General features: G+C 40.5%; 1 protein-coding gene across 2 annotated transcripts in view; it reads left to right on the forward strand.

The window, feature by feature from the left end:
• NR3C2 (nuclear receptor subfamily 3 group C member 2) overlaps nt 1-27586 on the forward strand; it is a 344327-nt gene extending 316741 nt beyond the window's left edge. For both annotated transcript variants that reach the window (XM_045993274.1, XM_045993266.1), the window contains exon 9: nt 24832-27586. In XM_045993274.1, the coding sequence (XP_045849230.1) occupies nt 24832-24987 (156 nt within the window). In that variant the 3' untranslated portion in view covers nt 24988-27586. The remainder of the gene's footprint in view (nt 1-24831) is intronic.
• The last annotated feature ends 217 nt before the right edge of the window (nt 27587-27803 follow it).

A 27803-nucleotide genomic window follows, 5' to 3' on the forward strand; every position in this document is an offset into this window, starting at 1 on the left:
AAATAAAAAAAAAAAAAAAAAAAAGGAGGGATAGAGGGAACAAGCCAGAAAAGTTTATCTCCCACTGTGCAAATGAGGGGTCAGAGGGGCAGAAGCTGCAGAAAGGTCAGTCAGCAAACAGTCTGAAAACTTGAATAGCCATAGCAACAGGAAGATTATTATGAAAAATCGCTGACTGATTCAACTTGTGTTAATGTTCAGTAGTTTCCAATAACTGTATCAGAAGCCACAAAGCAAACTGGGACAAGATTTTTTTTTTTTTAAAGAACACTCAAGGTGTTTTCCAGTAAACCTCCTTAGAGAAATTGCTTTAATAAATAGAAGCATGAATCTTTCTGTCATGTAAGAGCATGTAGATAAATGAGTATTTTATATGTGGATGAAAGAACATGCAGTTTTTGTATTTGAGTATAGCTAAGAAATCACAGTGGCTTAGCAAACTCTGTCTTTGTGAATAACCCCAAAACAAACTATTACAGAACTCGATCCAGTCACACATGAGTAATTTTGAATTAGTAAAAGCTTTGTTATACACTCTGTACAAGCATATGTATTCTGTACACTAAATACATGTATACGTACCACATACATCTGTCTATCTATCTAGAGAGGGAGGTGGAGGGCTGGCGTCAGAGGCAACCCATGGTGCATTAGGGCCGATCTTGCATTTTAAGTCGCAATTTTATCAATAATAATGGTCCTGAGTCCTTTCTCACCCATCACGTTCATATGAAATCTTAATGACAATGAGAGTTAATTTCCACATGCAGCCCAGAACTTTATCTCCTTCACTCATTCGTGGTTGGTCATGGTTTTCTGTGGCTGACTTAATAATGCCAAATCTGGGTTACTTCCTTACGTCTTTGGAAAAGGCTGATTTAAAACATTGAATGTTTTCAGTGGCTAATGTTTAGACTGTGGCAGTGCCTACCATCTGCTGGTCAGTAGCTAGGTCACATTCCGAGATGCAGTTGTATTAAATTTTAGGAAATGAGGAAAGAACTTGAGTTTAGGAGTTTGCCATTCCTTTAATTTAATTGCGGTAAAATACACGAACATAAAAATTGCCACTTCCACCATTTGTAAATGTACAGTTCACTGTTAAGTACATTCACCTTATCCTACAATCTCCAGAACTCTTCAGCTTGTAAAACCGAAACTCTATATATACTAATAAACAACTCCTCATTCCCCCTCCGCCACCCCTGGCAACCACCCTTCTACTTTCTGTCTCTGCATTTGACTACTCCAGGTGCCTCAAATATAGGGTCTCATACAGTGTTCATCTTTTCATGACTGATGGATTTCACTTAGCGTATTATCCTCCAGGTCCATCCATGTTGTATCATATGTCAGAATGGTCTTTCATTTTAAGGCTGAGTAATATTCCACTGTATGTGCATACCACACTTTGTGTATCCGTTCATCTGCTGACGGACACGTGAGTTGCCTCCACATCTTGGCTGTTGTAAAGAGTGCAACATGAATGTGCATATCTCTCTTCAACACTCTACTTTCAGGTCTTTGGGTGTGTTCCTAGAAGTAGAATTGCTGGGGCATATGATAATTCCAAGTGTAATTTATTCAGGAACCCCCAAACTGTTTTTCACTGTTTTTTACATCCCCACCAACAGATTGCAAGGGTTCCAATTTTTCTCTAACCTCACCAGCACTGGGTATGTGCTGTTACTGAGTTTGTTTCATTTTGTTTTGAATGATGCCCATTGTAACTGGCATGAGGGTGGTATCTTGTGGTCTTGATTGGCATTTCCCTGATGATCAGTGATGTTGAGCATCTTCCGTGTGTTTATTGGTCATTTGTATTTCTTCCCTGGAGAATTGTCTATTCAAGCCCTTTGCCCATTTTTTAAAAGATTTATCCATTTATTTTAGAGAGAGAAAAAGACTGAGTGGGGGGAAGGGACAGAGGAAAAGGAAGAGAGAGAAGCCCAGGTAGACTCCCCAGTGAGTATAGAGTTCCTACACAGGGCTCAGTCCACAACCCTGAGATCATGACCAGAGCTGAAATCAATAGTCATATGCTCAACAGACTGATCCACCCAGACAGCCCCCCTAGCCCATTTTTTTTAACCAGTTTTTTGTTGTAGTTATTGAGTTGTACAAGTTCTTTATATATTCTGGTTATTAACTCTATATCATGCATGGCTTGTAAGTATTTCTCTCATTCCATGGGTTTTGATGATCTGTTTTGGTGTCAGAATCTTTCCCTTATGAACTTACAATGATAGCAGACAGTAGTTTGTTCCTTTTAATACTTAACTGGAAAAATTAGAACTTATATCTGATCCTAATTTATTTAAAGAAAAGGGAGAAAGGCTTATTTTCTTGTAACAACAACTACTTTGCATTCATTAATTAACATTTTAAAAGTTGCATACCCACAGAACATGTGCCACTGTTCACAGCTAGTATCGAAAGAATGCTAGGGGGTAAGCTAGGAATTTGCCTTGTTTGGGGAGGTATAAAAGAACTGTGCATTCTATTCCCATCTGATTCTGTAAGACTTATGATGCTATAAGGTGAGCTTTCTGAAAAAATAAAAAACAAAAACAAAATAACAGGTAGAAAAGACCACTGAGGGTCCTGGGAGCCATGCTCTTAGAAGATCACATCAAAATCTAACCAGACACATGGAATCTTTTTTTAATCTAAAATATATCTAGGGAAGATTTTGGAAAACTATCTCGTTGTCTAACACCTGTGTCAATAAAAAGCCCCCTCTTATGCAGCCTAAATCCCTCTTCTTACAATATAAGATAACTGTATAATACCTGGGATTTATGTAGTACCTTTCTTTCTTAAGTCCTGTCATTAAATCCTCCTAATAACTCCCTGAGGCAAGATGAGTAAATACTACTGTTTACACTTAATCACCTCATCTTAATTCCTGCCTCTATAAAAAGGGAATAAAAGTAATATTTACTGATTTTTTTTTACCTTTTTACAGAGAAAAAAAATTAAAACAGAGACTGATTAAGTATGCTTTCCCAGGTTTGTTAAGTGAGGCAGAACCAGAAGGCAGGGGTGCAGGAGGAAAGGGAGCACATATGAGACACATCAGGGCGGAGACAGCCCTGCCCCTGCTTAGCTCTCTTGCCCCTGGTGGGTTAGGGGTCCTTCAGGGGCCCACACATAGAAGGCTTCCAGGCTTGGCTTCATGTTTTGCTCTCACCATCTTGAAATCTGTAGCAAACTGAACGAGGAGCCCCACAGCTAATGCTAGTGGTCCTGGGCACAATATCACCATCTAAGATGGTTTTGGTTCGAGGTGGTGATGAGCGTGGGGGGCACTTCGCAGCTAACAGGGCACCACACAGATGTGTCTGTGAAAGGAGGCAATGGAGGATATGAGAGGCGGAAAGCTAAGTGAAGCAGGGTAGGAGAATTGAAGGAATTGAGAGACTCAACCATACACTGAAAAGGAGCCTTAAAAAACTCAGGCCTAACTTGATACAAAAAGAAAGAGTGGAGAAATTTCAGAAGGGAGAGAGACACCGTCAAGCAGTAGAAAAGAGGAATGTTACAGCTGGGCCTGTTTTAGACTGGAGCAGATCATTTTAAATTATCGTGATTGCTAAGACCCAGAAGATGCCGGTTGATCCATTTTGTTTATCAAGGTCGTGGTTAAAGGAACTAGAAAGTGGCTATGGTTTCAAACACCAGTTGATTCTTGTTATTTTCAGAATCTGTATTTACATATTCTCTACTGGCTAAAATGTATTTGTAACCCCAGAATCAATATGGCCCTTTTACAATCAGTCACAGATGGGCACCAAGCAGTAAAAATGTGTGTGTTCCCAACGAAGGTCAAACAAGGTGATATTCTGCCTTCTTGTTTCAGCTGTCATATAGTAAATAAGTGTTCTTTTCGGGATCTGTTTAATGACGTAGTTTTTGCATTTTTGTTGATTCTGCTGTTCACAGTGGTCCCCAAATGTAGTACTTATGCACTGTCTTATGTTCCCAAGCGGAAAGAAGGCTGTGATGTGCCTTATGGAGAAAATAATTGTGTTCGGTGAACTTCATTCAGGCATGAGTTATAGTGCTACTGGCCATGAGTTCAATGTTAAAGAATCAGCAGTATCCTTTAAATAAGGTGTCTTGAAACAGAAACACATAAAACAAAAGATTGTGTATTGATTGCTGACAACGGGACCAGCAATTCATGGAAACCTAACCCTGTATTTTCCCTAGGAACAAGGGTTCAGTATCTGCTCATTCTGTTCTCCTTGACATAATAGAACGGAGCTACCATGCATAGTGACAACTGTAAATGTGTGTAACCTGCAGGGACTCCAGGCTGGAAGGGAAATGCCTCTGAAAGAGCAGCCAGAACTGTAAGAAAGTGGTTCTCCATCCACATGACAAATTCTGAAGCCTTTATGCTTGACCATGATGTACAAGAATTCCTTGGAAAGCATTTCCTAAAGGCTCAGAGAATCCATGTAACACTTAGAAAGCCAGCTCTAGCTACCAACCATACTGCTTGGTTCACAGACTTTTTTTTTTTTTTCCACATTTCAGTATTTCTGAAACCAGGAAACATCTTAGACTTGATTTATATATTTTAACAGCCAACAAAAACCAGTTCTCCCATAAACTGTTAGTAAATCCCTGGCATGCCTTCAAGCCCAGGGCCGGCAAGCTTTTTCTGTAAAGGGCCAAATGCTAAATACTATAGGCTTTGTGGGCCCCACAGTCTTGCTGCAACTACCTGGCTCTGCCGTCGTAGCAGGAGAGCAGCCATAGAGACTACGTCAATGAGTAAGCCTGGCTGTGTTCTAGTAAAAATCCTGAAATTGCTATTTATATAATTTTCGCATGTCACAAAATATTCTTATTTTTAATTTAATTTTATTTTTTCAGCCTTCCCAGATTCATTATTTATGCACCATACCCAGTGCTTCATGCAATACGTGCCCTCCTTAATACCCAATGCCAGGTTCACCCATCCCTCCACCTCCCTCCCCTCCAAAACCTTCGGTTTGTTTCTCAGAGTCCACAGTCTCTCATCATTTGTCTCCCCTTCCGATGTCTCCCAACTCATTCTCCTCTCCATCTCCCAGTGTCCTCCATGTTATTCCTTAACCAACTGAGCCACCCAGGCATCCCCTCCATGTTATTCCTTATGCTCCACGAGTAAGCAAAACTATATGATAATTGACTCTCTCTGCTTGACTTATTTCACTCAGCATAATCTTCAGTCCCTTGCATGTTGACACAAAAGTTGGATATTCATCCTTTCTCATGGCTGTGTAATATTCCATTGTATATATGGACCATATCTTCTTTATCCATTCATCTGTTGAAGGGCATCTTGGCTCTTCCCACGGTTTGGTGATTTTGTGGATATTGCTGCTATGAACACTGGGGTACATATGGCCCTTCTTTTCACTACATCTATATCTTTGGGGTAAATACCCAATAGTGCAATTGCAGGGTCATAGGGAAGCTCTATTTTTAATTTCGTAAGGAATCTCCACACTGTTTTCCAAAGTGGCTACACCAACTTGCCTTCCCATCAACAGTGTAAGAGTGTTCCCCTTTCTCCACATCCTCTCCAACACTTGTTGTTTCCTGTCCTGTTAATTTTGGCCATTCTAACTGGTGTAAGGTAGTATCTCAATGTGGTTTTGATTTGGCTTTCCCTGATTGCTAATGATGATGAATATTTTTTCATATGTCTGTTAGTCATTTGTATGTTTCCTTTGGAGAAGTGTCTCTCATGTCCTCTGTCAATCCTTGACATGATTGTCTGTTTTGCGTGTGTTGAGTTTGAGGAGTTCTTTACAGATCTTGGATATCAGCCCTTTGTCTGTAGTGTCATTTGCAAATGTCTTCTCCTATTCCGTGGGTTGCCTCTTTGTTTTATTGACTGTTTCCTTTCCTGTGCAGAAGCCTTTTGTCTTAATGAAGTCCCAGAAGTTCATTTTCGCTTTTATTTCCTTTGCCTTTGGAGACATGTCATGAAAGAAGTTGCTGTGGCCACTGTTGAAGAGGTTACTGCCTATGGTCTCCTCTAGGATTTTGATAGATTCCTGCCTCACGTTGAGGTCTTTCATCCATTGGGAATTTATCTTTGTGTATGGTGTAAGAGAATGGTTGAGTTTCATTCTTCTATACATAGTTGTCCAGTTTTCCCAGCACTGTTTATTGAAGATACTTTCTTTTTTCCATTGGATATTTTTTCCTGCTTTGTTGAAGATTATTAGACCATAGAGTTGAGGGTCCATATCTGTCTCTCTACTCTGTTCCATTGATCTATGTGTCTGTTTTTGTGCATTTTTCAAAGTGCTGGAACAAACAATCCTAAAATTTGTATGGAACCAGAAAAGACCCTGAATTGCTAAGGAATTGTTGAAAAAGAAAAAGCTGGGGGCATCACGTTGCCTGATTTCAAGCTTTACTACAAAGCTGTGCTCACCAAGACAGTATGGTATTGGCACAAAAATATTCTTCTCTAATTTTCTTTTCAATCTTTTAAAAGAAAAAACCTATAAAAGCGATTATTAGGCCAGATTTTGCCTGCAAGCCATAGTTTGCCAAACCCTGATTCATTCAGTGGAACAGGGGAATAGATGAGACCCCTTGTTCTCAAGTGTCCTTAGTTGGACCAAAAGAGGCTGCACATGCCCAGTGGGGTCTGCCACTTGTTTAGTGTACCTTTTCCTTCAGAAATTGAAATAAGGATTTTAACTGCTTAATCCTGAGTTAACTTGATATTAAAGTTGGTAACTTACCAACAGGAATTGGTTTAGATTTTTAGATTGCTTAGTACAGTGTACCTTGGCAAGAAGGATCTAGGAAATATTGAAAACAAAATTAAGAAAAGTTTATACTGCTATGTACAGTAACATGCCAGTGCATTTCAAACACAACCCTTCTCTTAGATTCCCTTTGTTCGACAATGTTCTAATTATCCCTTTATCTTTAAGCTCTACTTTCTGTTTCCATTGTGTCATTTTTCTTTGTGTTTTTCACATGTACAATAGACCTTATTCACAAGAAGGCGGAGCTGTGATCCAGAATGAGGCTTGTAACACAAGGGAACTTAAACAGGCTAGAAATTAAATAAATTTAAGTACAAAAAAAAATAGAAGGAAATTGAACCCATCTTGCTTAGCACAGCATCCGAAAATGTATTTGGAAGATTTAATATTCAACACTGACCAGAGATCAAGCATTACTACTGAATTTAATATAAAAATGGTAATGAAGACAAATTTAAAAAGTAGCCTCAGATAACAGAGTTTTAGAAATGCTCTTGGTTTTTCATAACATGTGGAGCAGCTTCTACTTCCCACCCCAGAAGCCAACCCCTTCCTTGTGAGCAGCTGATGTGGCCCAGAATGCCCGTGCCTACACCAGCCTAGACTCTGGAACTATCCCTGTGAGGCCACACAGGACAACCCTGTCTCACTTCTTCAGGCAGCCAGGCCTCTCTGGAGGTAGAGCCAGAGGCGCCTGTCCTGGCCTGGAGCCCTGGCTTTGGCCACACTCATGTGGGGGTTGTTCCCTTATCCAGAATTTGCAGGCAGAGCTCACATGGGAGCAAGCAGCTCCATTGAGCCTTGTCTCATGCTTCAGGGACACACATGAATCCATTGCATTAGATCTCTAGGACTTACATACTGGTTTCAGTTTTGTGGCCTCAAACATCCCCTCTATTCTCTCACCCTCTGGTAACCACCATTTGATTCTCTGTTTTTATGAGTTGGGCTTTTCTTGTTTCGCTTTGTTTTTGTAGTTCTCTGTTCCTTTTTTCTTCTTTTGTTCTCTTCCCATGTGATTGATGATTTTCCTTGGTGTTAAGTTTATATTCCTTTCTCTTTATTTTTGTGTATCTATTATAGGTTTGTGCTTACCATGAGGTTCATATATAACATCCCAATTACATATCAGTTTGTTTTAAGTTGGTTGCTTTAGTTTGAACACATTCTAAAATCACTACATTTTTTACTCCTCCCCTCCATGTTTTATGTCTCAGATGTCATATTTTACATCTTTTTATCTTGTGAATCCCTTAACTGAATTTTTAGATATAATTGATTTACTATGTTTTTCTTTTAAGCTTCATACTATCTTTATAAGTGATTGTTCTACTACTTTTACTATATATTTGCTTTTACCGATGAAATTTTTTCCTTTCATAATTTTCTTCTACTTACAGTCTTTCCTTTTCTGCTTTAAGAAGCCCCTTTAACATCAGTTTAGTGGTAAAGTACTCCTTTAACATTGCTTGTCTGAGAAATTCTTTTTCTCTCCATCAACTCTGAATGATAAGCTTGCTGGGTAGAGTACTTCTGGTATTTTCCTTTCAGTAATTCGAATATATCAGACCACTCCCTTCTGACCTGTAAAGTTTCTGCTACAAAATCTGCTAATGGCCTTATGAGATATCTCTGGTATGTAACTAGTTACTTTTCTCTTGCTCGTTTTAAGATTTCCTCTTTATCTTTAATTTTTGCTATTTTAAAAATATTGATTGATTGATTTTAGAGACAGAGAACAGGGCGAGGAGCAGAGGGAGGGAGAGAGAGAATCCTCAAGCAGATTCCCCACTGAGCCCAGAGCTGAACATGAAGCTTGATCCTAGGACCTTGAGATCATGACCTGAGCTGAAATCAAGAGTCTGATGCTCAACCAACTGAACCACCCAGGTGCCCCACTTTTTACCATTTAATTATGTATGTTGGGTAGACTGCTTTGGGTTCATCTTGTTTGGTGCTCTCTTTGCTTCCTAGACATGGATATCTCTTTCTTCCTCCAGGTTAGGGGATTTCTCAGCTATTATTTCTTCAAATAAGCTTTCCGCAACTTTCTCTTTCTTCCTTCTGGAATCCCTATTATGCAAATATTAGTATGCTTGATGTTGTTCCAGAGGTCCTGTAACCTATCCTCACTTTTTTTTTCTTTTCACTTAGGTGTTCTCTATTACCCCGTCTTCCAGATGCTGATCTGTTCTTCTATGTTGGCTAATCTGTTATTGATTCCCTGTAGTATATTTTTCATTTACGTTATTGTATTCTTCAACTCTGATTGGTTGGTTTTTTTTTTTTTTGTCTGTCTGTGTTGAAGTTCTCACTAAGTTCATCCACTCTTTCTTCAAGTCCAGTGAGCATCTTTATGACCATTACTTTGAACTGTTCATCAGGTAGATTGCTTATCTCTGTTTCATTTAATTCTTTTTTGAAGTTTTGTCTTATTCTTTAGTTTGAGGCATATTCCTCTGTCTCATTTTGTTTGACTTCATGTGTTTATTAGGTGAAACACCTACCTCTGCCAGTCTTCAAGGAGTGGCCTTGAACAAGAATGTCCCTGGTATAGATTGTGTTCCTGGTGGCTTAGGCTGGCTGGCTGGAGCTGTAGGTGGCACAGGCCAGGAGATCCCAAGGTTCTATGGGGAGTCCCAAGCTGCCCTGTACCTAGGCCACCTTGGTGAGACAGCTGGAACTGTAGTCAATGCAGGCCAGGGGATCCAGGATGCTCTACGCCAGAGCCATGCTAGTAGGATGGCTGGAGCTGAAGCAGGTATGGGCCAGGTGCTCTGCACAGGGGACACCCTGGAGGAATAGCTGGAGATGTGGTCAGTGCTACAAGCTAAGGCTGGCACTGGACACCTGGTGTGTGGATGTAGTGGACATGGACAAGGAGGTCGCAGATTGCTTCACACCAGCATCACCCTGATGGAGGGCTTGAGCTGGAACAGGCATAGACCAGGGCATTTTGCATAGGGGACATCCTGGCAGGGTGCCAGAGCTGCCCTGGGTGGGGATTGTGGGGCTGAATCAGATGTAGGCCACAGGTTTCCCAGGGTGTGCCATGCTTGGGCAGCCTTGATGAAATGGCTGGAGTAGGTGTGGGCTAGAGGCTTAGGGCTTGCTGAGGCAGCAGGCTGGCTAGAGCACCTGCTCCCTGTTCCTATCTGTGCTATCAAGGTGGAGAGGCTCTTGCCAGACCACTGACCCTCAAGAGAGTTACAGAAATTCCCCCACCATTTGGCAGTCAGAGTTAGTAAACGGGTTTCCTTCACTTGCAGTCTAGTTGCCCTTTAAACTGGTGGTTTTTTGCCATGCCCCAGGTCAGGTGAATCTGTACATGGCTCATCTGTGATGTCCTTCCCTACTGCAAGTTACCACATTGCAGGTGAGATTCCCATCACTACCATGTCTCTGTCTCTCCAGCCATTATGTGTGTGGGCCCACAATGCTTTATTGTGCAAAAAGCTGTTCAATCAACCCACAATTCTTCAGGAGGAATTGCTTTATATGTAGGTGTAGACTTTGGTGTGTCCATTGGAGGAGGTGAATTCAGGATCTTCCTAAATTTGCCATCAAGTTTGGCTTTTTCTAACTCCTCAAACTCAACACACACAAAACAGATAATCATATCAAAAAATGGGCAGAAGATATGAACAGACACTTCTCCAATGAAGACATACAGATGGCTATCAGAGACATGAAAAAATGTTCATCATTAGCCATCAGGGAGATTCAAATTAAAACCACATTGAGATACTACCTTACACCAGTTAGAATGGCCAAAATTAACAAGACAGGAAACAACATGTGTTGGAGAGGATGTGGAGAAAGGGGAACCCTCTTACACTGTCGGTAGGAATGCAATTTGGTGCAGCCACTTTGGAGAAGAGTGTGGAGATTCCTCAAGAAATTAAAAAAAGAGCTTCCCTATGACCCTGCAATTGCACTACTGGGTATTTACCCCAAAGATACTGATATAGTGAAATGAAGGGCCACCTGTACCCCAATGTTCATAGCAGCAATGGCCACAGTCACCAAACTGTGGAAAGAACCAAGATGCCCTTCAACAGACGAATGGATAAAGAAGATATGGTCCATATATTATATACAATGGAGTATTATGCCTCCATCAGAAAGGATGAATACCCAACTTTTGTGTCAACAAGGACCAGACTGGAGGAGATTATGCTGAGTAAAACAAGTCTAGCAGAGAGAGTCAATTATCATATGGTTTCACTTACTTGTGGAGCATAACAAGTAACATGGAGGACATGGGGAGATGGAGAGGAGAAGGGAGTTGAGGGAAATTGGAAGGGGAGGTGAACCATGAGAGACTATGGACTCTGAAAAACATCCTGAGGGTCTAGAAGGGGTGTGGGGTGGGAGGTTGGGGGAACCAGGAGGTGGGTATTAGGGAGGGCACGTATTGCATGGAGCACTGGGTGTGGTGCAAAAACAATGAATACTGTTACGCTGAAAAGAAATAATAATAATAATAAAAAACCTGTCACTGAATGATACAAAGAGGGACAACAAAAAGTAATGATGATAACTTAAAATTTTAATTTTTCTTTACTTAGAATGGCATTAAATACCAAATAAAAGACAGCATGACAATTAAAGAGCTCAAAAAAAAAAAAAAGTTTGGCTTTTTCTGATTTTACATCTAAGTGAGATAATATGGCATTTGTCTTTCTCTGTCTGCCTTGTTTCACTGAGCATAATGCCCTTATGGGCCATCTGTTATTACCAGTGACAAGATCTCCTTCGTTCTTATGGCTGAATAATATCCGTGTGTGTCTGTGTGTGTGTGTGTGTGTGTGTGTGTGTGTGTGCATATCACACATCTTCTTTATCTATCCACTGACAGACACAGGTTGTTTCCATATGTTGGCTGTTGTGAATAATGCTGCAGTGCACATGGGGGTGCAGATATTTCTTCCATGCCCTATCTTCATTTCCTTTGGATTATATACCCAGGAGTAGGGTTGTTGGATCATATGATAGTTACATACTTAATGTTATGTGGAGCCTCCATACTGTTTACCATAGTGGCTGAACAACTTTGCATTATTCCCACTAATAGGTACAAATGTTCGTTCCCTTTTCTCCACATCCTCACCAACATTTGTTTTCTGTAGTCTTCTTAATGATAACCATTCTTACAGGTATGTGGTATTACTTCATTGTGGTTTTGATATGCATTTTCTTGATATTCAGTGATGCCGAGCATCTTTTCACATACCTGTTGACTATTTGGATATCTTCTTTGGAAAAATGTCTGTTTAGTTCCTCTGCTCGTGTGTGTGTGTGTGTGTGTGTGTGTGTTTGGCTTTTGTTTTTAATTTTGTTTTAATTGGGTTTTGGGTTTTTTGGTTGTTATTGTTTCTGAGGTGGATGAATTCTTTATATACTTTGGATAGTAACCCCTTCTCTGGTATATGGTTTGTAAATATTTTTCTTCCATTCATTAGGTCATTAGGTTGCCTTTTCTCTTTCTTTGATTGTTTCCTTTGCTCTGCAGAAGCTTTTCAGTTTTATGTAGTCCTACTTGTTGAATTTTGCTTTTGTTGTTTGTGCTTTTGGTGTCATATCTAAAAACCCATTGACAAGACTAATATCAGGGAGCTTCTTTCCTATGTTTTTTTCCCATAGGAGTTTTATGGTATCTGGTTATATGTTTAAGTCTTCAATCCATTTCAAGTTAACTTTTATGTATGGTGTAGGATAGTGGTCCAGTTTTCTCAACACCATTTATTCTAGAGACCATCCTTTCCCTATTGAGCGTTCTTGGCTCCCTTGTCAAATATTAGTTGACTGTTAATGTTAGCGTTTACTTCTGGACCTCCTGTTCCATTGCTCTGTGTCTATTTTTATAACAAACATATATTTAAATTACTGTGTAGGTCAGTAGTATAGTTTGAAGTAAGAAAAGATAATGCTTTCAGATTTCTTCTTCCTCATGATTGCTTTGCTATTCAGCATCTTTTATGGTTTCATACATATTTTTTTTTAAATTTCTGTGAAAATGCTGTTAAGGTTTTGATAGCAATTGTATTGAACGTAGAAATGGCCTTGAGTAGTAATGACATTTTCATAATGTTAAGTCTGATCCCCTGGACACAAGATATCTTTCCATTTTTTTGTATCTTCTTCAGTTACTTTCATCAATGACTTTTAATTTTCATTATACAGATCTTTCATTTCCTTCATTAAATTCAGTCCTAATTATTTTGTTGTTTGAATACTATTGTGAATGGGACAGTTTTATTTTTTTCAAATATTTTGTTTTTAGTGTATGAAATGCAACTAATTTCTGTATGTTGATTTTATCTCCTGCAACTTTACTGAATTCATTGATTCAGTTTGGGTTGAGCCTTTAAAGGTTTCTCCATATTAGATCATATCATCAGCAAATAACAATTTTACTTCTTTCTCTCAGAATTAGATGCCTTTTATTTCTTTGTCTTTCCTAATTGCTGTAGCCAGGACTTTCAGTACTGTGCTGAATAAAAGAGGGCACTCTTGCCTTATTCCTCATCTTAGAGGTAAAGCTTTCAATTTTTCACTGTTGAGTATGTTAGCTGGGGGTTTGTCATATGTGGCCTTTACTATGTTGAGGTTTATTCCTTATATAACCATTTTCGTTGAGGGTTTTTATCATGAAAGTATGTTGTATTTTGTCAGATGTTTATTGTGCAGCTATTTATATGACCATGATTTTTATCTTTCTATTAATGTAGTGTATCACATTTATTGATGTATGTATAGTGAACGAACCATCCTTGCATTCCTAAAATAAATCCTCCTTGGTCATGGTGTTCAATCCTTTTAATGCATTGCTGAGTTTGGATTGCTTTTATTTTGTTGAGAATTTTATATCTGTATACATCAGGCATAGTAGTCTATAGTTTTCTTATGTCCTTTCCTGGCTTTGGTAATGGTATGGTCTCATGGTAATGGTCCTGGAATTTTCAGTGTTTGGAGCTAATTACTGATTAAATCACCTTATGTACTACTGGTCTGTTCATATTTTCTGTTTCTTCCTCATTCATTCTTGGCAGGTTGTAGGTTTCCAAGAATTTATCATTTCTTCCAGATTAACCAATTTGTTAGCATAGAATTGTTCATAGTAGTTTCTTACAATCCTTTGTATTTCTGTAGTATCGCTTATAATGTCACCTCTTCCAATTCTGATTTCGAGTCCTTTCTTTGTCCTTTTAGTTTAGCTATAGATTTGACAGTTTAATATTTTTGAAAAACCAACTCTTAGTTTCACTGATTTTTTTCTGTTATTTTTCTTGTCTGTTTCACTTATTTCCACTCTAATCTTTGTTACTTATTTCCTTTTGCTGAATTGAGGCTTATAGGTTTTGGTATATTGCATTTCATTTTCATTTGTTTTGAAATATTTTATTTCCTTTTGATTTCTTCTTTGCCCCTTTGGTTGTTCAAGAGTATGTTATTTAATATTCATGTATTTGTAGCTTTTCACATATTTTAGCTTTCCTCTTGTTATTCTGGTTTCATTACATTGTAGGCAGAAAGAATACTTGGTATGATTTCAGTCATCTTAAATTCACAAGACTTGACTTGTGTTCTATCATGTGGCCTATCCTGAAGAATGTTCCATGTGTACATGAGAAGAATGTGTATTCTTCTGTTAGAAGGAATGTCCTACAAATCTTTGTTAGATCCATTTGGCCTAATGTGTGGCTTAAGCCCAATGTTCACTTGTTGGTTTTCTGTCTGGATGATCTATTGCTAAAATTGGAGTATTAGAAGTGCCCTACTATTCTTGTATTGTTGTCTGTTTCTTCCTTCAGATCTATTAATACTTGCTTAATATATTTAGGTGTTCCAATATTGGGTGTGTATGTATATATGACTATTATGTCTCTTGATGAAGTGATCCCTTTATCATTATATATTGACCTTTGTCTCTTGTTACCATTTTGGCTTCAAGTCTGTTTTTTCTGATTTAAGTATAGCAACCCTTACTTTCTGTTGATATTCAGTGGCTAGAATACCATTTTATGTCTCTTCATTCTGTGCCTATGTGTATCCTGTGTAAAGCTGCAGTGAGTGTCTTGTAAGCAGCATATAGTTGTGTCATTTTTTTAGTCATCCAGCCACTGTGCTTTGGGATTTGTTAATTCAAACCATTTACATTTAGAATTCTTATCTTTTTAATTTCAAATATTTTTATTTTTTTTATGTTAGTCACCGTACAGTACTTCATTAGTTTTTGATATAGTGTTCCATGATCCGTTGTTTGCGTATAACAGCTTATATGTAAGATCTTATAATGCCATCTTATTGTTTTCTGATTATTTTGTATTTGCGTCGTCTCCTTCTATTTCTGCCTAAGCTGGTAAATTAGTGATTTTTTATGGTGGTATGCTCTGCTTCCCTCTTTTTTATCTTTTGTGCATCTATTCTAGGTTTTCGCTTTGTGGTTACCATGAGGCTTACATAAGACTTCTCATAAATAAAACAGGCCATTTTAAGCTGACAGCAACTTAACTTCAATTGTTTACAAATGCTTCACCCTTAACTACCTCCCCTTGTTTAATTATGATGTGATTATTTACCTCTCTTTTGTTTTTTTGTTTGTTTTTGTTTTGGGGTTTTTTTTGTTTGTTTTGTATTTTCATTTTATTTTATTTCTTTTCAGTGTTCCAGAATTCATTGTTTATGCACCATAACCAGTGCTCCATGGAATCCGTGCCCTCCACTATACCCACCACCAGGCTCACCCAACTTCCCACCCCCCTCCCTTCCAAAACCTTCATTTGTTTCTCAGAGTCCACAGTCCATCATAGTTTGCCTCCCCCTATGATTTCCCCCAACTCACTTCTCCCCATCTTCTAGTGTCTTCCATGTTATTCCTTATGCTCCACAAGTAAGTGAAACCATATGATAATTGACTCTCTCTGCTAGACTTGTTTTACTCAGCATAATCTCCTTCAGTCTGGTCCTTGTTGACACAAAAGTTGGGTATTCATCCTTTCTGATGGAGGCATAATACTCCATTGTATATAATATATGGACCATATCTTCTTTATCCATTCGTCTGTTGAAGGGCATCTTGGTTCTTTCCACAGTTTGGTGACTGTGGCCATTGCTGCTATGAACATTGGGGTACAGGTGGCCCTTCATTTCACTATATCAGTATCTTTGGGGTAAATACCCAGTAGTGCAATTGCAGGGTCATAGGGAAGCTCTTTTTTTAATTTCTTAAGGAATCTCCACGTTGTTTTCCAAAGTGGCTGCACCAACTTGCATTACCACCAACAGTGAAAGAAGGTTCCCCTTTCTTCATATCCTTTCCAACACATGTTGTTTACTGTCTTGTTAATTTTGGCCATTCTAACTGGTGTAAGGTAGTATCTCAGTGTGGTTTTGATTTGAATCTCCCTGATGGCTAATGATGATGAACATTTTTTCATGTGTCTCTTAGTCATTTGTATATCTCCTTTGGAGAAGTGTCTGTTCATGTCTTCTGCCCATTTTTGACATGATTATCTGTTTTTTTGGGCGTTGAGTTTGAGGAGTTCTTTACAGATCTTGGATATCAGCCCTTTGTCTGTAGTGTCATTTGCAAATATCTTCTCCTATTCCGTGGGTTGCCTCTTTGTTTTGTTGACTGTTCCCTTTGCTGTGCAGAAGCTTTTGATCTTAATGACATCCCAAGAGTTAGATTTTGCTTTTGTTTCCCTTGCTTTTGGAGACGTGTCTTGAAAGAAGTTGCTGTGGCCAGTGTCAAAGAGGTTACTGCCTTTGTTCTCCTCTACAATTTTGATAGATTCCTGCCTCACATTGAGGTCTGTTTACCTCTTTTTATGTTGTTTATTTGTATAACAAAATTATAGTACCTATAGTTAAATTATAGTAGCTCTAATTATTTTTATAGTCCTTTTTTCTTTGACATGTATACTATACTATAACATCCATCCACTGTATTTACCGTACTAGTGTGTTGTATAATTTTGTGTATTTTCATGGTGCTGATTAGTATCAGTTTATTTTAGCCTAAAGAACTTTCAGCATTTCTTACAAAGCAAGTTTAGTGGTGAAGAACTCCTTCAGCTTTTGTTTGGGAAAGTCTTTATTTCTCCTTCATATCTGAAGAATAACTATGCTGGGTATAGTACTATTAGCTGACAATTTTTTTTTCTTTCAATACTTTGAATATGTCATTCCCCTCTTACCTGGCCTATGGTGTTTCTATTGAGAAATCTGCTGACAGCCTAATGATAGTCCCTTTGTAGGTTACAGTTTTTTTCCCCTGGATACTTCTAGAATTCCTTAATCTTTAACTTTTTTTTAATAGTTTCATTATAATGTGTCTTGGAGAAGGTCTTTTTGCATGAGATAATAGGGTGATCTTCTATAGCTCTGTGAACTTAGATGTCCAATTCTCTCTGCACGTTTGGGAACTTCTCAGTTATTATTTCTTTAAATAAACTTTCTGTCCCCTTATCTTCTTTTTTCTTTTTAGAATCTGGATTATTCTAATATATGCTCTTTTGATGAAATCCCATAGATTAGATCATGTAGTTTTTTTTTCGCAGTTTTTCATTCTTTTGTTTTTGTTTTCCTCTAACTTGGTTATTTCAAAATTCTGTCTTCTAACTCACTTATTTTGTCTTCCATTTGCTCTACTCTGTTACATTTTTTATTTAATTTATTGAGTTCTTCACCTCCAGAATTTCTGCTTGGTTCCTTTCTGTGATTTCTGTCTCTTCAGTAATATCTCATCTTGAACATTTGTGTATGTGCATGTGTGTGTATGATTTCAACTATCTTTAGAGTTTTCTGGTAGCTCATTGAGTTTCTTCAACACTGATTTTGATTTCTTTATCCAAAACCCCTTGCCTTCGAGCTCTGTTATTGGAGAATTATTATTTTTTGGTAGTGACACGTTTCCTTGATGTTTCATGTTCTTTGTAGTTTTGAATTGCTTCTTTCACAGTTGAAGTAGCAGCCACCTCCTTAAATCTTTGATGCCTTTAGGTTGGGTATTTGGTTCATTAGTGCTATTTCCATTTAGGATTTTCTCTGCCTTTGTATGGGTACACCTGTTCCACTCTTCTTGCTCCCTCTTGTGGCAAAATTCTTAAGCTCTTAATTCTTTGGTTCTTAAAACTCACCAGGCTGGCTATTGGAAACCTTTCTTTTATTTTCCAGAAGACGGTGTTATAACTCAAGATTGTGGTTTCCCCCTTGCCCACAGACAGACTCTGGCCTCTTTTCTGAGCACACTCCTAAAGAGCTTGCTCTTGCCACCGCACTTCGGAGTGTGCACATATAACCACCCACAGAGTGCAGGGAGGTATGGATTTAGCCCTTGGGGCATTAGAGTTGCCCACAGGCCCCATGGGGAGATTCTCAGATGTAGTACTCCCAGAGGCTCATGCTTGGACTTCCTGCTGAATACAATCAGCATGCCCTGAGTCCCTTTAATGTCCTTTGGTATTCTTACCTCGTCTTCCCTCCCAGTCATGGAGATCCTGCCTAAGTAGGTTCTCCAGGTGCAGCTGGAGAGTAACAGGTTTCTCCAGCAGCATTCCACACCACTTGGATAGCTAGACACTCACTGCTCTTCTTTTTCTCTATGAGAGAGATCACTGCCACCTGCTAGTTCAGCCCAATGCAGTGTTCCCTTGGTGGGGGTGAGGACAGTGTTGGAAAAGTTCTTTCTACCATCTCTGCTGTGTCCAGACTTGTTTGTTGCTCCATTGGCATGCTGGAGTCTGTCTTCATAAGGACTAAGCTTTGGAAGTTTCTCTGTTGTCTATGGGTATCAGCCCAGGTCATCACTCTTTAGGTTTTTTTCCTGATTATGGCAAGAGAGGTTGGGGCAAGCTCACTGCCCCACTGGTCCCACAGCCTGTGCCCATAACCAGATGCACAGGTGAGCCATACTCCTCCTGGTTCCTTGGCATATGGTGCCAGATCCTGCAGTTCCCACAAAGGCACTTTTGTTCATGGATAGATGACTAACTCTGCATTGAAAAAGAGGGACAAAAAAGGAGGAATGCCCTCCACTGCTGTGTGCTAATATCACTTCCTGATGGTGTTTTCCCGATCCCCCCTCTCTCTCTCAGTCACATCTAGGAGGCCTTTAGGACTGCCCCCAAATGCAGCCTGTAGGTAGGCCCACCAAGAGCACTCAGCAGAGTAGTGCCATTGTGTGGCTTGGGTTTCCAAAGGGAACCCACAAGTAAATAGCAGTATAACTGTATTGTTAAAGGTTATATTATCTTCTGGATATAGAAGCTAATGCTACTAAATTTGGGCTGCTGTTGTTACTCGTGTACCATGTTACCATCATGTTTCACTGAGGCATCACCAGCCAGAGAGAAACAGCCCTAAAGGGCCCACGTGTGCATGTGCAGCCATCTTCCACACAGATTTGCACTGGGTGGAGCGTAGGGTTTGGAATGAAGGCCAGACTGCTTATACTGCTTATAGCATTTTCCAGTATTCACAAAGCTGTTGCAGGAATACGTGGAGTAAATGGTTGCTGGCCATTTCTATTAGTATAACAGCATTTAGAGTTGAAGCTGTGTATCTTCTGCAGGTAGCCCTGTTGACATAGCTGGCTAAAATTCTGATCTTTGAAAATAAACCTTTAACACCATCCCCATCCCCCCACCCTGTGCTCATTTCATGCTAAATCTTGATCCTATTTGGGGGAAAGTTCTGGAGTTAGCAGATAACTTACAAGAAGTGAATGTGCTGTTGAAAATATGTGTGACCCTATTTCAGAGAGGCTGTTATCATTCAGGTGTTCCCGTCAGCACCTGGTGACTGTGTAACCTTAGAACAGTGGTGCCAGCCCCTCCCTGCATGGTGCCCCCAGAGGCCTTTTGTCCCTTGGGGTAGGAGTGGCCATGCTGCTGGCAATGATTCAGTGGGGGAGGGTGCACTCATGGAACCTGACAGCTTCGTGTTTGGTGTAAGTAAAGTGCCCTCAGTTGCCCTGAGACCTCACCAGTATCCTCTACCACCCTGATTGCTGTGGCCCTTCAGGCGGGATGAATCGTGAATCATGCCGGGCAACTAGCTAAACTTCTGTGATCCAGCAGATAGACTTTGTACAGAATATAAAGTCAGTGCACAGGACTTTCTCTGATTCCTAATAATGTGAGACTCATTTCTGATAACAGTGAGGGTTCTTGCCTCTCCCTCTAGCCTGGTGTGTTTACCAGGAAAGGCTGGTGAGGATCAATATTAAGGCGTCTGCCTTTTGTCTCATTGCAGTTAACGTATTCATGCTGATGGGCCAGTGGAGTAGTAGGACTCTGATCTCTTTAGCTGTGACTCCCCTCCCCACACCTGTCCCTCCAACCCCAGTGAGCAGTGACTGGGGCTCATGGCACCGTGGCATGGCGTACATATGAAGTCACATTGTAAAACCCAGCATCAGTGAGTTGCCCAGAATCACAGGGCAGGATGAAAGGGGATAGCTTTGAGTACTGATGAAAGAGGTTAACTTTATGTTTTGAGTCTGCTTTACCTACTTTATGCCACTAAAATTAAGATGCCCATCTAAATTATCCAGTTTTGTTTGGGTTCATTGATTAGAACTAGTAATACACTGCCCTAAGGAAACACTGTTGAAATTAGTTAATTGTGAGCACTTAAGAGTTTGGAAGAAGTCAGAGAAACACAAGAGCAAGGCCCCAACAACAGGGCCTCTGGTCCCTGGAGCTCTCAGGGCTGCACAGAAGGAGTGGGAAGGGGGCCTTTCCTGGATGCAGTGGAGCTGAGTGGGTGGGTGGTTCCTGCCTACAAGGAGCTTGTAGGCTGCTCAGGGACCTGCAAATGTGAAAGTTACACTAAGAAGAGATGCAAACCACCGCAAAAAAAGAGAAGATGGGGCACCTGGGTGGTTCAGTGGTTTAAGCCTCTGCCTTTGGCTCAAGTCATGGTCTCGGGGTCCTGGGATCAAGCCCCTCATCAGGCTCTCTGCTCAGCAGGGATCCTGCTTCTCTCTCTCTCTCTCTGCCTGCCTATCTGCCTACTTGTGCGCGCACGCTCTCTCTTTCTCTCTCTGGGTCAAATAAATAACTAAATCTTAGAAAAAAACGAGAGAGAGAGAGAGAGAAAAGATGGTACCCCTGGCTCCGTGGCTAATTATCAACTTAGACAAAAGGTAGCATCATTTTGTAACTGGAAGCCTGTACCCTACCCTTCTTCGATTTGCCCATCTCTCCACCCATCTGCCCTCTGGCAAGCATTAGTTCTCTGTATTTATGGTTCTGGTTCTGCTCTTCATTTGTTTTGTTTTTTAGATTCCACGTGAGAGTGAAGTCCTATGGTATTTGTGTCTCTCTGACTGGCATAATACTCTCTAGTTACATCCATGTTGTTGCAAATGACCAGATTTTAATCCTTTTTTATGGCTAATATTCCAGTGTGTGTGTGTGTATGTGCACACATACCCATTTTTTTTTTAATATTTTATTTATTTGACAGAGAGAAATCACAAGTAGGCAGAGAGGCAGGCAGAGAGAGAGAGAGAGGAGGAAGCAGGCTCCCCGCAGAGCAGAGAGCCCGATGTGGGGCTCGATCCCAGGACCCTGGGATCATGACCTGAGCCGAAGGCAGAGGCTTTAACCCACTGAGCCACCCAGGCGCCCACACATACCCATTTTTTATGGCTTATCCCTTCTTTGTGGATAATATCCCATTGTGTGTGTGTGTTCGTGTGTATACATACACGCACGCACACACACACACCACATCTTTATCCATTCATCAGTCAGTGGACACTTGGGCTGTTTCCATATCTTGGCTATCGTAAATAATGCTGCAATAAACATACAGGTGCATATATCTTTTCAAATTAGTGTTTTCATTTGGGGGAGGTAAATACCCAGTAATGGAATTACTGGATCATAGGATATTTCTATTTTTAAATTTTTTGAGGAAACTCCTTGCTGTTTTCCACAGTGGCTGCACCAGTTTGCATTCCTTTTTCTCCACATCCTCACCAACACTTATTTCTTTTAGTGTTGTCTTTTAGATTCTAGCCATTCTGATGGGTATATGGTGATATCTCACTGTGGTTTTGATTCACATTTCCCTGATGGTCACTGATATTGAGCATCTTCTCAGGTGTCTGTTGACCATCTGGATGTCTTCTTTGGAGAAATGTTTATTCAGGTCTTGTGCCCCCTTTTCAATTGGGTTATTTGTCTTGGGGAGTGTTGTAGGAGTTCTTTATATTTTGAATATTAACCCCTTATCCAGTCTATCACTTGCAAATATTCAATAGGTTTTCTTTTAGTTTTGTTGATAGCTTCCTTCTCTGTGCAAAAAAAAAAAAAAAAACAGCTTTTTTGGTTTGATGTAGTCCCAATAGTTTATTTTTACTTTTTGTTTCCCTTGCCTCAGGAGACATATCTAGAAAAATGTTGTGAAGGCAAATGTCAAAGAAGGAACTGTTTATGTCTTCTTCTAGGAGTTTTATGTTTTGAGGCCCTACATTTAGGTCTTAAACACATTTTGAGTTCGTTTTTGTGTATAGTATGAGGAGGTGCTCCAGTCTTCCCAGCACCACTTACTGAAACAACCTGTGGTTTCCTGTTGTATATTATTGCCTCCTTTTTACAGGTTAATTGACCATAAAAGCATGGTTGATTTCTGGGCTCTTTATTCCATTGAGCTATGGGTCTGTTTTTGTGCCAGTAGCATACTGTGTTATTATGGCTTTGTTGTATATCTTGAAATTCAGAATTGTGATGCCTCCAGCTTTGTTCTTTTTCAAGATTGCTTTGACTACTAGGGGTCTTTGGTGGTTCCATACAAATTTTAGGATTATTATAGTTCCTTGATAGGGATTATATTAAATCTGTGGATCGCTTTGGGTGTATAGGCATCTTAAAAATATTTGTTCTTCTAATCCATGAGCATGAAATATCTTCCCATTTTTTTGTGTTGTCTTCACTTTTTTTCATCAGTTTTATATTTTTTAGAGTATAGGTTTTCTGCATCCTTGGTTAAGTTGATTCCTCGGTACTTTATTTTTTTGGTACAATTTTATATGGAGGTTAACATTTTTTAAAAGGAAAAAACCATCTTCTTGCACAGTCCTGCAGGCATCCCACACAGAGGGCCCTTGGGAACAGGGAGAGGTAGAGATGGGTGTGAACTTAAACTTGGTTCTGTGTGCCTGCAGCTGGTGCACAGAGTTCTGCCGTCACCCACTGAAAGGTGTGCCCTGCAGTCGAAACGACCAGCTCATTTTTGGCACCACATCCAGAGAGTAGGGCCCAGCAAGGATTGTAGCTTTCACGGCCACTAGCCCACCATCTTAAAAAAAAGAAAAAAAAAATTAAGGGGCACCTGGGTGGCTCAGTTGGTTAAGGGTTGGACTCTTGATTTTGGCTCAGGCAATGATCTCAGGATTCTGAGAATGTTTTCCAGCTTGTTTGGCCCATGAGGAACACTTATTAACGTTCTAAGGCCTTGGAACCTACTTAGGGAAGTGTCCCTCTTCAGACTGAGGGCAAACGCAGGCACAAACAGAAGCACCAGATATTTCTCCTGATGACATTCTTTTGATTTCTGGTTCGTGTTAAAGACCTTTACCGTGCAGTCATTTACTGTCTTTAAGGTTGCTAATTAAGGTAAAAGAAAAAGCTCTGAAAGTTACGTATGTATTTTCACCAGAATGCTTTTATTAAGACGAGAATGATTTTTATGGCTTGTAATGTCTGCTTTCATACAGTGGGAAATGATCAAAACTCATTTGTCCTGCAGAGTGGTGTGGAGTTAATGGTATACTGCATTTGTGAGTGGTTGTTTTGTTAACTTACAGAAGTGGGAGTGGTTCAGGTCCAGGAGGATGGAAAAGGTCGTTGGGCCAAACAAGGAGGGGAAATAGCCAGACAGGCAAGTAGACCAAGAGGTTATCCTTGCTGCTTGCACTCTGTCACCGTCAGGCTGAAACAGAAAGTGGTTGAGAATGGATAAGAAACACACACACACACAGGAATGTTATTGAGCCCTGAGAAACATGGAAGTCCTGCTGTTGGCGATAACTGGATGGAATTTGAGGGCAGAATGCTAAGTGAAGTCAGGGAAAGATGAGAATACCGTATGAGATCGCTTATACATGAAATCTAAAAAAGCCCAAACTCATGTGGTGGTACCAAGGGACATGGGAAATGAGGAGATGCTGGTCAAAGGACCCAAACTTCCAGTGCTGAGAGAATAAGTTATGGGGATGGAGTATACATGGTAATTAAAATTAATACTGTATCATGTACTTGAAAGTTGCTGAGTAGGCCTTAAATATCCTTGCCACAGAAAAAGAAATGGGAATTATATGACATGATAAAGGTGTTAATCATTTTGCAATGTTAAGTATCCAATCAGCCCATTGGACACCTTAATCTTATAATGTTATGTATCAGTTATACTTTAATGGAGTTCAGGGTGGGTACTGAGAAGTCTCAGCCCTGTGCGCAGCTCAGGGTGAGAAGCTGGAGGAGACGGTGGCGGGGCCCACCTGGGACTAGAGGGAGCAGGACACGTGCCAGCAAAGGTTTTGTGTCCTGCCCCCTCACTGTCCTGGGCCTCTGCTCTGCAGGCCCTGAGCCAACACCTGCCTGCCCCCCCCACCCCCGACCCGAGCCCACCAGAGCCTGGGGCAGGCCCATCACCAGCGCCCAGAGATACACATACATGCTTGCCCCACCAGCGTTGCACATTTACACATGAGAATTTGGTGAGAGCATTCAGCATCCCAGCCACTCTGAACTCTACCTGACCCCATTGCCAGCGGTAGAGTCAGTATTCCATACTCAGCTCTTGGCTGAATCTGTTTTGCATGAAAGGCACCTTCCGTGACAAGTGAGGTGAGCGCCCTTCGTCCCCCAGCATAGGGGACTTAGCCAAATCAGGCAGCGTCACAGACGCGCTTCCCTGGTCGGCTTTCCGAAGGCTGCTGGAGCTTACACCTGAGTTAGGACATGGCAGGGCGTAGGGATGGAAAGGAGGCCTCAGTGTTGTGTCCTGTGTGTTGCAGTTGGTGAGCGACTTGCTGGAATTCTGCTTCTACACCTTCCGAGAGTCCCAGGCCCTGAAGGTGGAGTTCCCCGCGATGCTGGTGGAGATTATCAGCGACCAGCTGCCGAAGGTGGAGTCCGGGAACGCCAAGCCCCTTTACTTTCACAGGAAGTGATGGAGGACATCTCACCAGGAGAGTTTTGCCTTAAGTTTCCCCATGCTGTTCTACACCCACGAAGGACCCAAGAAATCCGGTTTTTCACATGTGATGGCTGATTCCTACTCATTCAGCAGTTTCTCAAGTTTAAAATCATGTCAAGGGTTTGGAGCCGGGAAAGCAGTGTGACATGGATTTGGCAAGACCTGAGCAGTCGGAAGGATTCTTCCCTCTCCGCTCCCCAGCGCTTAGAAACACGTTCCTGTTCCTCTGGATGAAAAGCCATATCTAGTCAATAACTCTCTGATTTTGATATTTTAACAGATGGAAGTTTTAACTATGCCATGTAGTTTCTGGTATCGTTCGCTTGTTTTAAAAGGGTTCAAGGACTAACGAACTTTTTAGAGCTTACCCTCGGTTGCACATAAAACGTATAGTCAATATGGGGCATTAATATTCTTTTGTTATTTAAAAAACACACACAAAAAAGAATATATACAGATTCCTGTTGTGTAATAACAGAGCACGTGGAGGGGAACAGCAGCCCCCCTGGGGGTTCCTGTCCACCCACGGCTTCTGCATCACTGGTATACACACCCTTAGCGTCCATTTATTATTTAATTAGAACAGATAAGATGTTAAACAAATGCCTTGGTTTCAATTTCTAGTATCTATTGTGTTGGCTTTACAAATAATTTTTTGCAGTCTTTTGCTGTGCTGTACATTACTGTATGTATAAATTGTGAAGGACCTGAACTAAGGTGTAAGGAACTTTTGTAAATGAGACACAAAAACAAAACAAAACAAAAAAACCACACAACACACACACACACACACACACAAAACTTTAATGGTTGATAGGATGAAGGGGAAAGTATTTTTGAAAGAATTCTATTTTGCTGGAGACTATTTAAGTACTATCTTTGTCTAAACAAGGTAAAATTTTTTTTGTAAAGTGAAATGTTCTGCATGCATAATGAACCGTTTACAGTGTATTTAAGAAAGGGAAAGCTGTGCCTTTTTTAGCTTCATATCTAATTTACCATTTTACAGTCTCTGTTGTAAATAACCACACTTAAACCTCTTTGGTTGTCTTTCAGCCTTTCTACTTTTTCTGTACTTTCGTTTTGTCTTTGGTCTCCCGCTGGGGGTGTTCCTGGGACTTGAGCAGGTTCTCTGGCTTCTGTTCTGTCCTGCGTCTGTCGGGGAACAACGGGCTGTGGTGTCTGCAGCTCCTCGAAGGGGTCATTTGACAACACATGTGAGCGAAGGTCTTGGGAGGGCTGCAGCTGTAGGAGAGCGGCCTCTTCTCCTGCTTTCCTCCTGAGGCAGCATCCGCTCTAGGAGCACGAGGCCAGAAGCGCGATGGCCCAGAGAGCATAGCCTTGTCCCGTTTTAGAAAACGGCATTTTCTCCTTCGGGAAAGGAAATTCCAGGCACTCTCTCCATCTGTAGAAGGTGGCATGTTCATTTCTGGTCTGGGAAAGAGGTTTTGCGCTCTCAGAACTAGTCATGGGGACACGTAGGCTGCCGCAGGACACACCAGGAAAGATGCATTTTGGCACAGTTCAGTCAGAATGGCGTGGAGACCATATGATAATTAGAGGGTTTTTAGATTTTTAAAAGGTAGGTTTTAAAAATTTTATACATAAACAGTTTTGGAAAAAAAAACTACAGATCATATAAGCAAGACAGTGGCACTAAAATTTTTAATTCATTAATCTGTTTGGCACTGATGCAATTTATGGCTTTTCTCTTGCCCCAAATCACAAACCTATCTATCTTTGGGGAAGCTTCACAATATGATTGCACTTAAACAAACGACTTTGACTAGAGGCCAAATTAATCTTTTTAAAAGTAATGATAATCATCAGGTACTCAGTGAAATCGCATTATTTTCCAGAACCTAAAAGCTGTCGCTGGAGAAGCCCTAGGCCAAGAGAAGGCAGCGTTGGGATCCACACTTTTCTTTAGGGTTCACCATGCAGGCAACATTACCTTGTCTTTCAGAAGACACCTGCCTTATGCAAGGGGGAACCTGTGAAAGCTGCATTCAGAGGGAGGAGTTTTTCTTACCTAATTTGAAATTTCAATAATTTAATTTATAGGCAGATCTTTAAATACAGTCAACTTACATGCACAGCAATATGAAAGCCACACTTGGAGGGTGATAAATACACGGCATGCAGACTGGGAGTTTCGAGAAAAGACACGGCTTACAAGAGCAGCTTTTAGCTCGGACTTACGTTTTAAGACATTGGAATTTCAGTGTAACCAGGTTTGGGATGGAGACAGTCTGCATCAGCTTTTTGTATTAACAAAGTTACTGGCGCTTTATGTGTCTCCAGGTAACTTTGCTTGATTAAACAGCAAAGCCATATTCTAAATTCACTGTTGAATGCCTGTCCCAGTCCAAATTGTCTGTCTGCTCTTATTTTTGTACCATATTGCTCTTAAAAATCTTGGTTTGGTACAATTCATATTTCACCAAAACTTCTTCATATAATTAAAAAACACTAAATTAGTTTAAAATGAAGCAATTTATACCTTTATGCAAAAACGTATGTCTGTCTTTGCAAAGGACTGTAAGCAGATTACAATAAATCCTTTACTTTAATCACCTGTTGTTCTGGAAACATTTCATTTGGGTGTCTGCAGGCACACCTGGACTTTGTGCCCCTCTGCATCTGGAGAACACGTGCTTCTGCCTGCATCCAAGACAGTTCCACCGTGTTAGAGCCCCTGTTAGACACATGTTAATTATACTCTTCTGGGACTAATTCAGTGCCTTGTTCCTTACTGCTGATAATATGTGGGTCACTAAAACAACCTGT

The sequence above is a fragment of the Meles meles genome, chromosome 2 (genome assembly GCF_922984935.1).
Source record: "Meles meles chromosome 2, mMelMel3.1 paternal haplotype, whole genome shotgun sequence".
Classification (NCBI taxonomy): Eukaryota; Metazoa; Chordata; class Mammalia; order Carnivora; family Mustelidae; genus Meles; species Meles meles.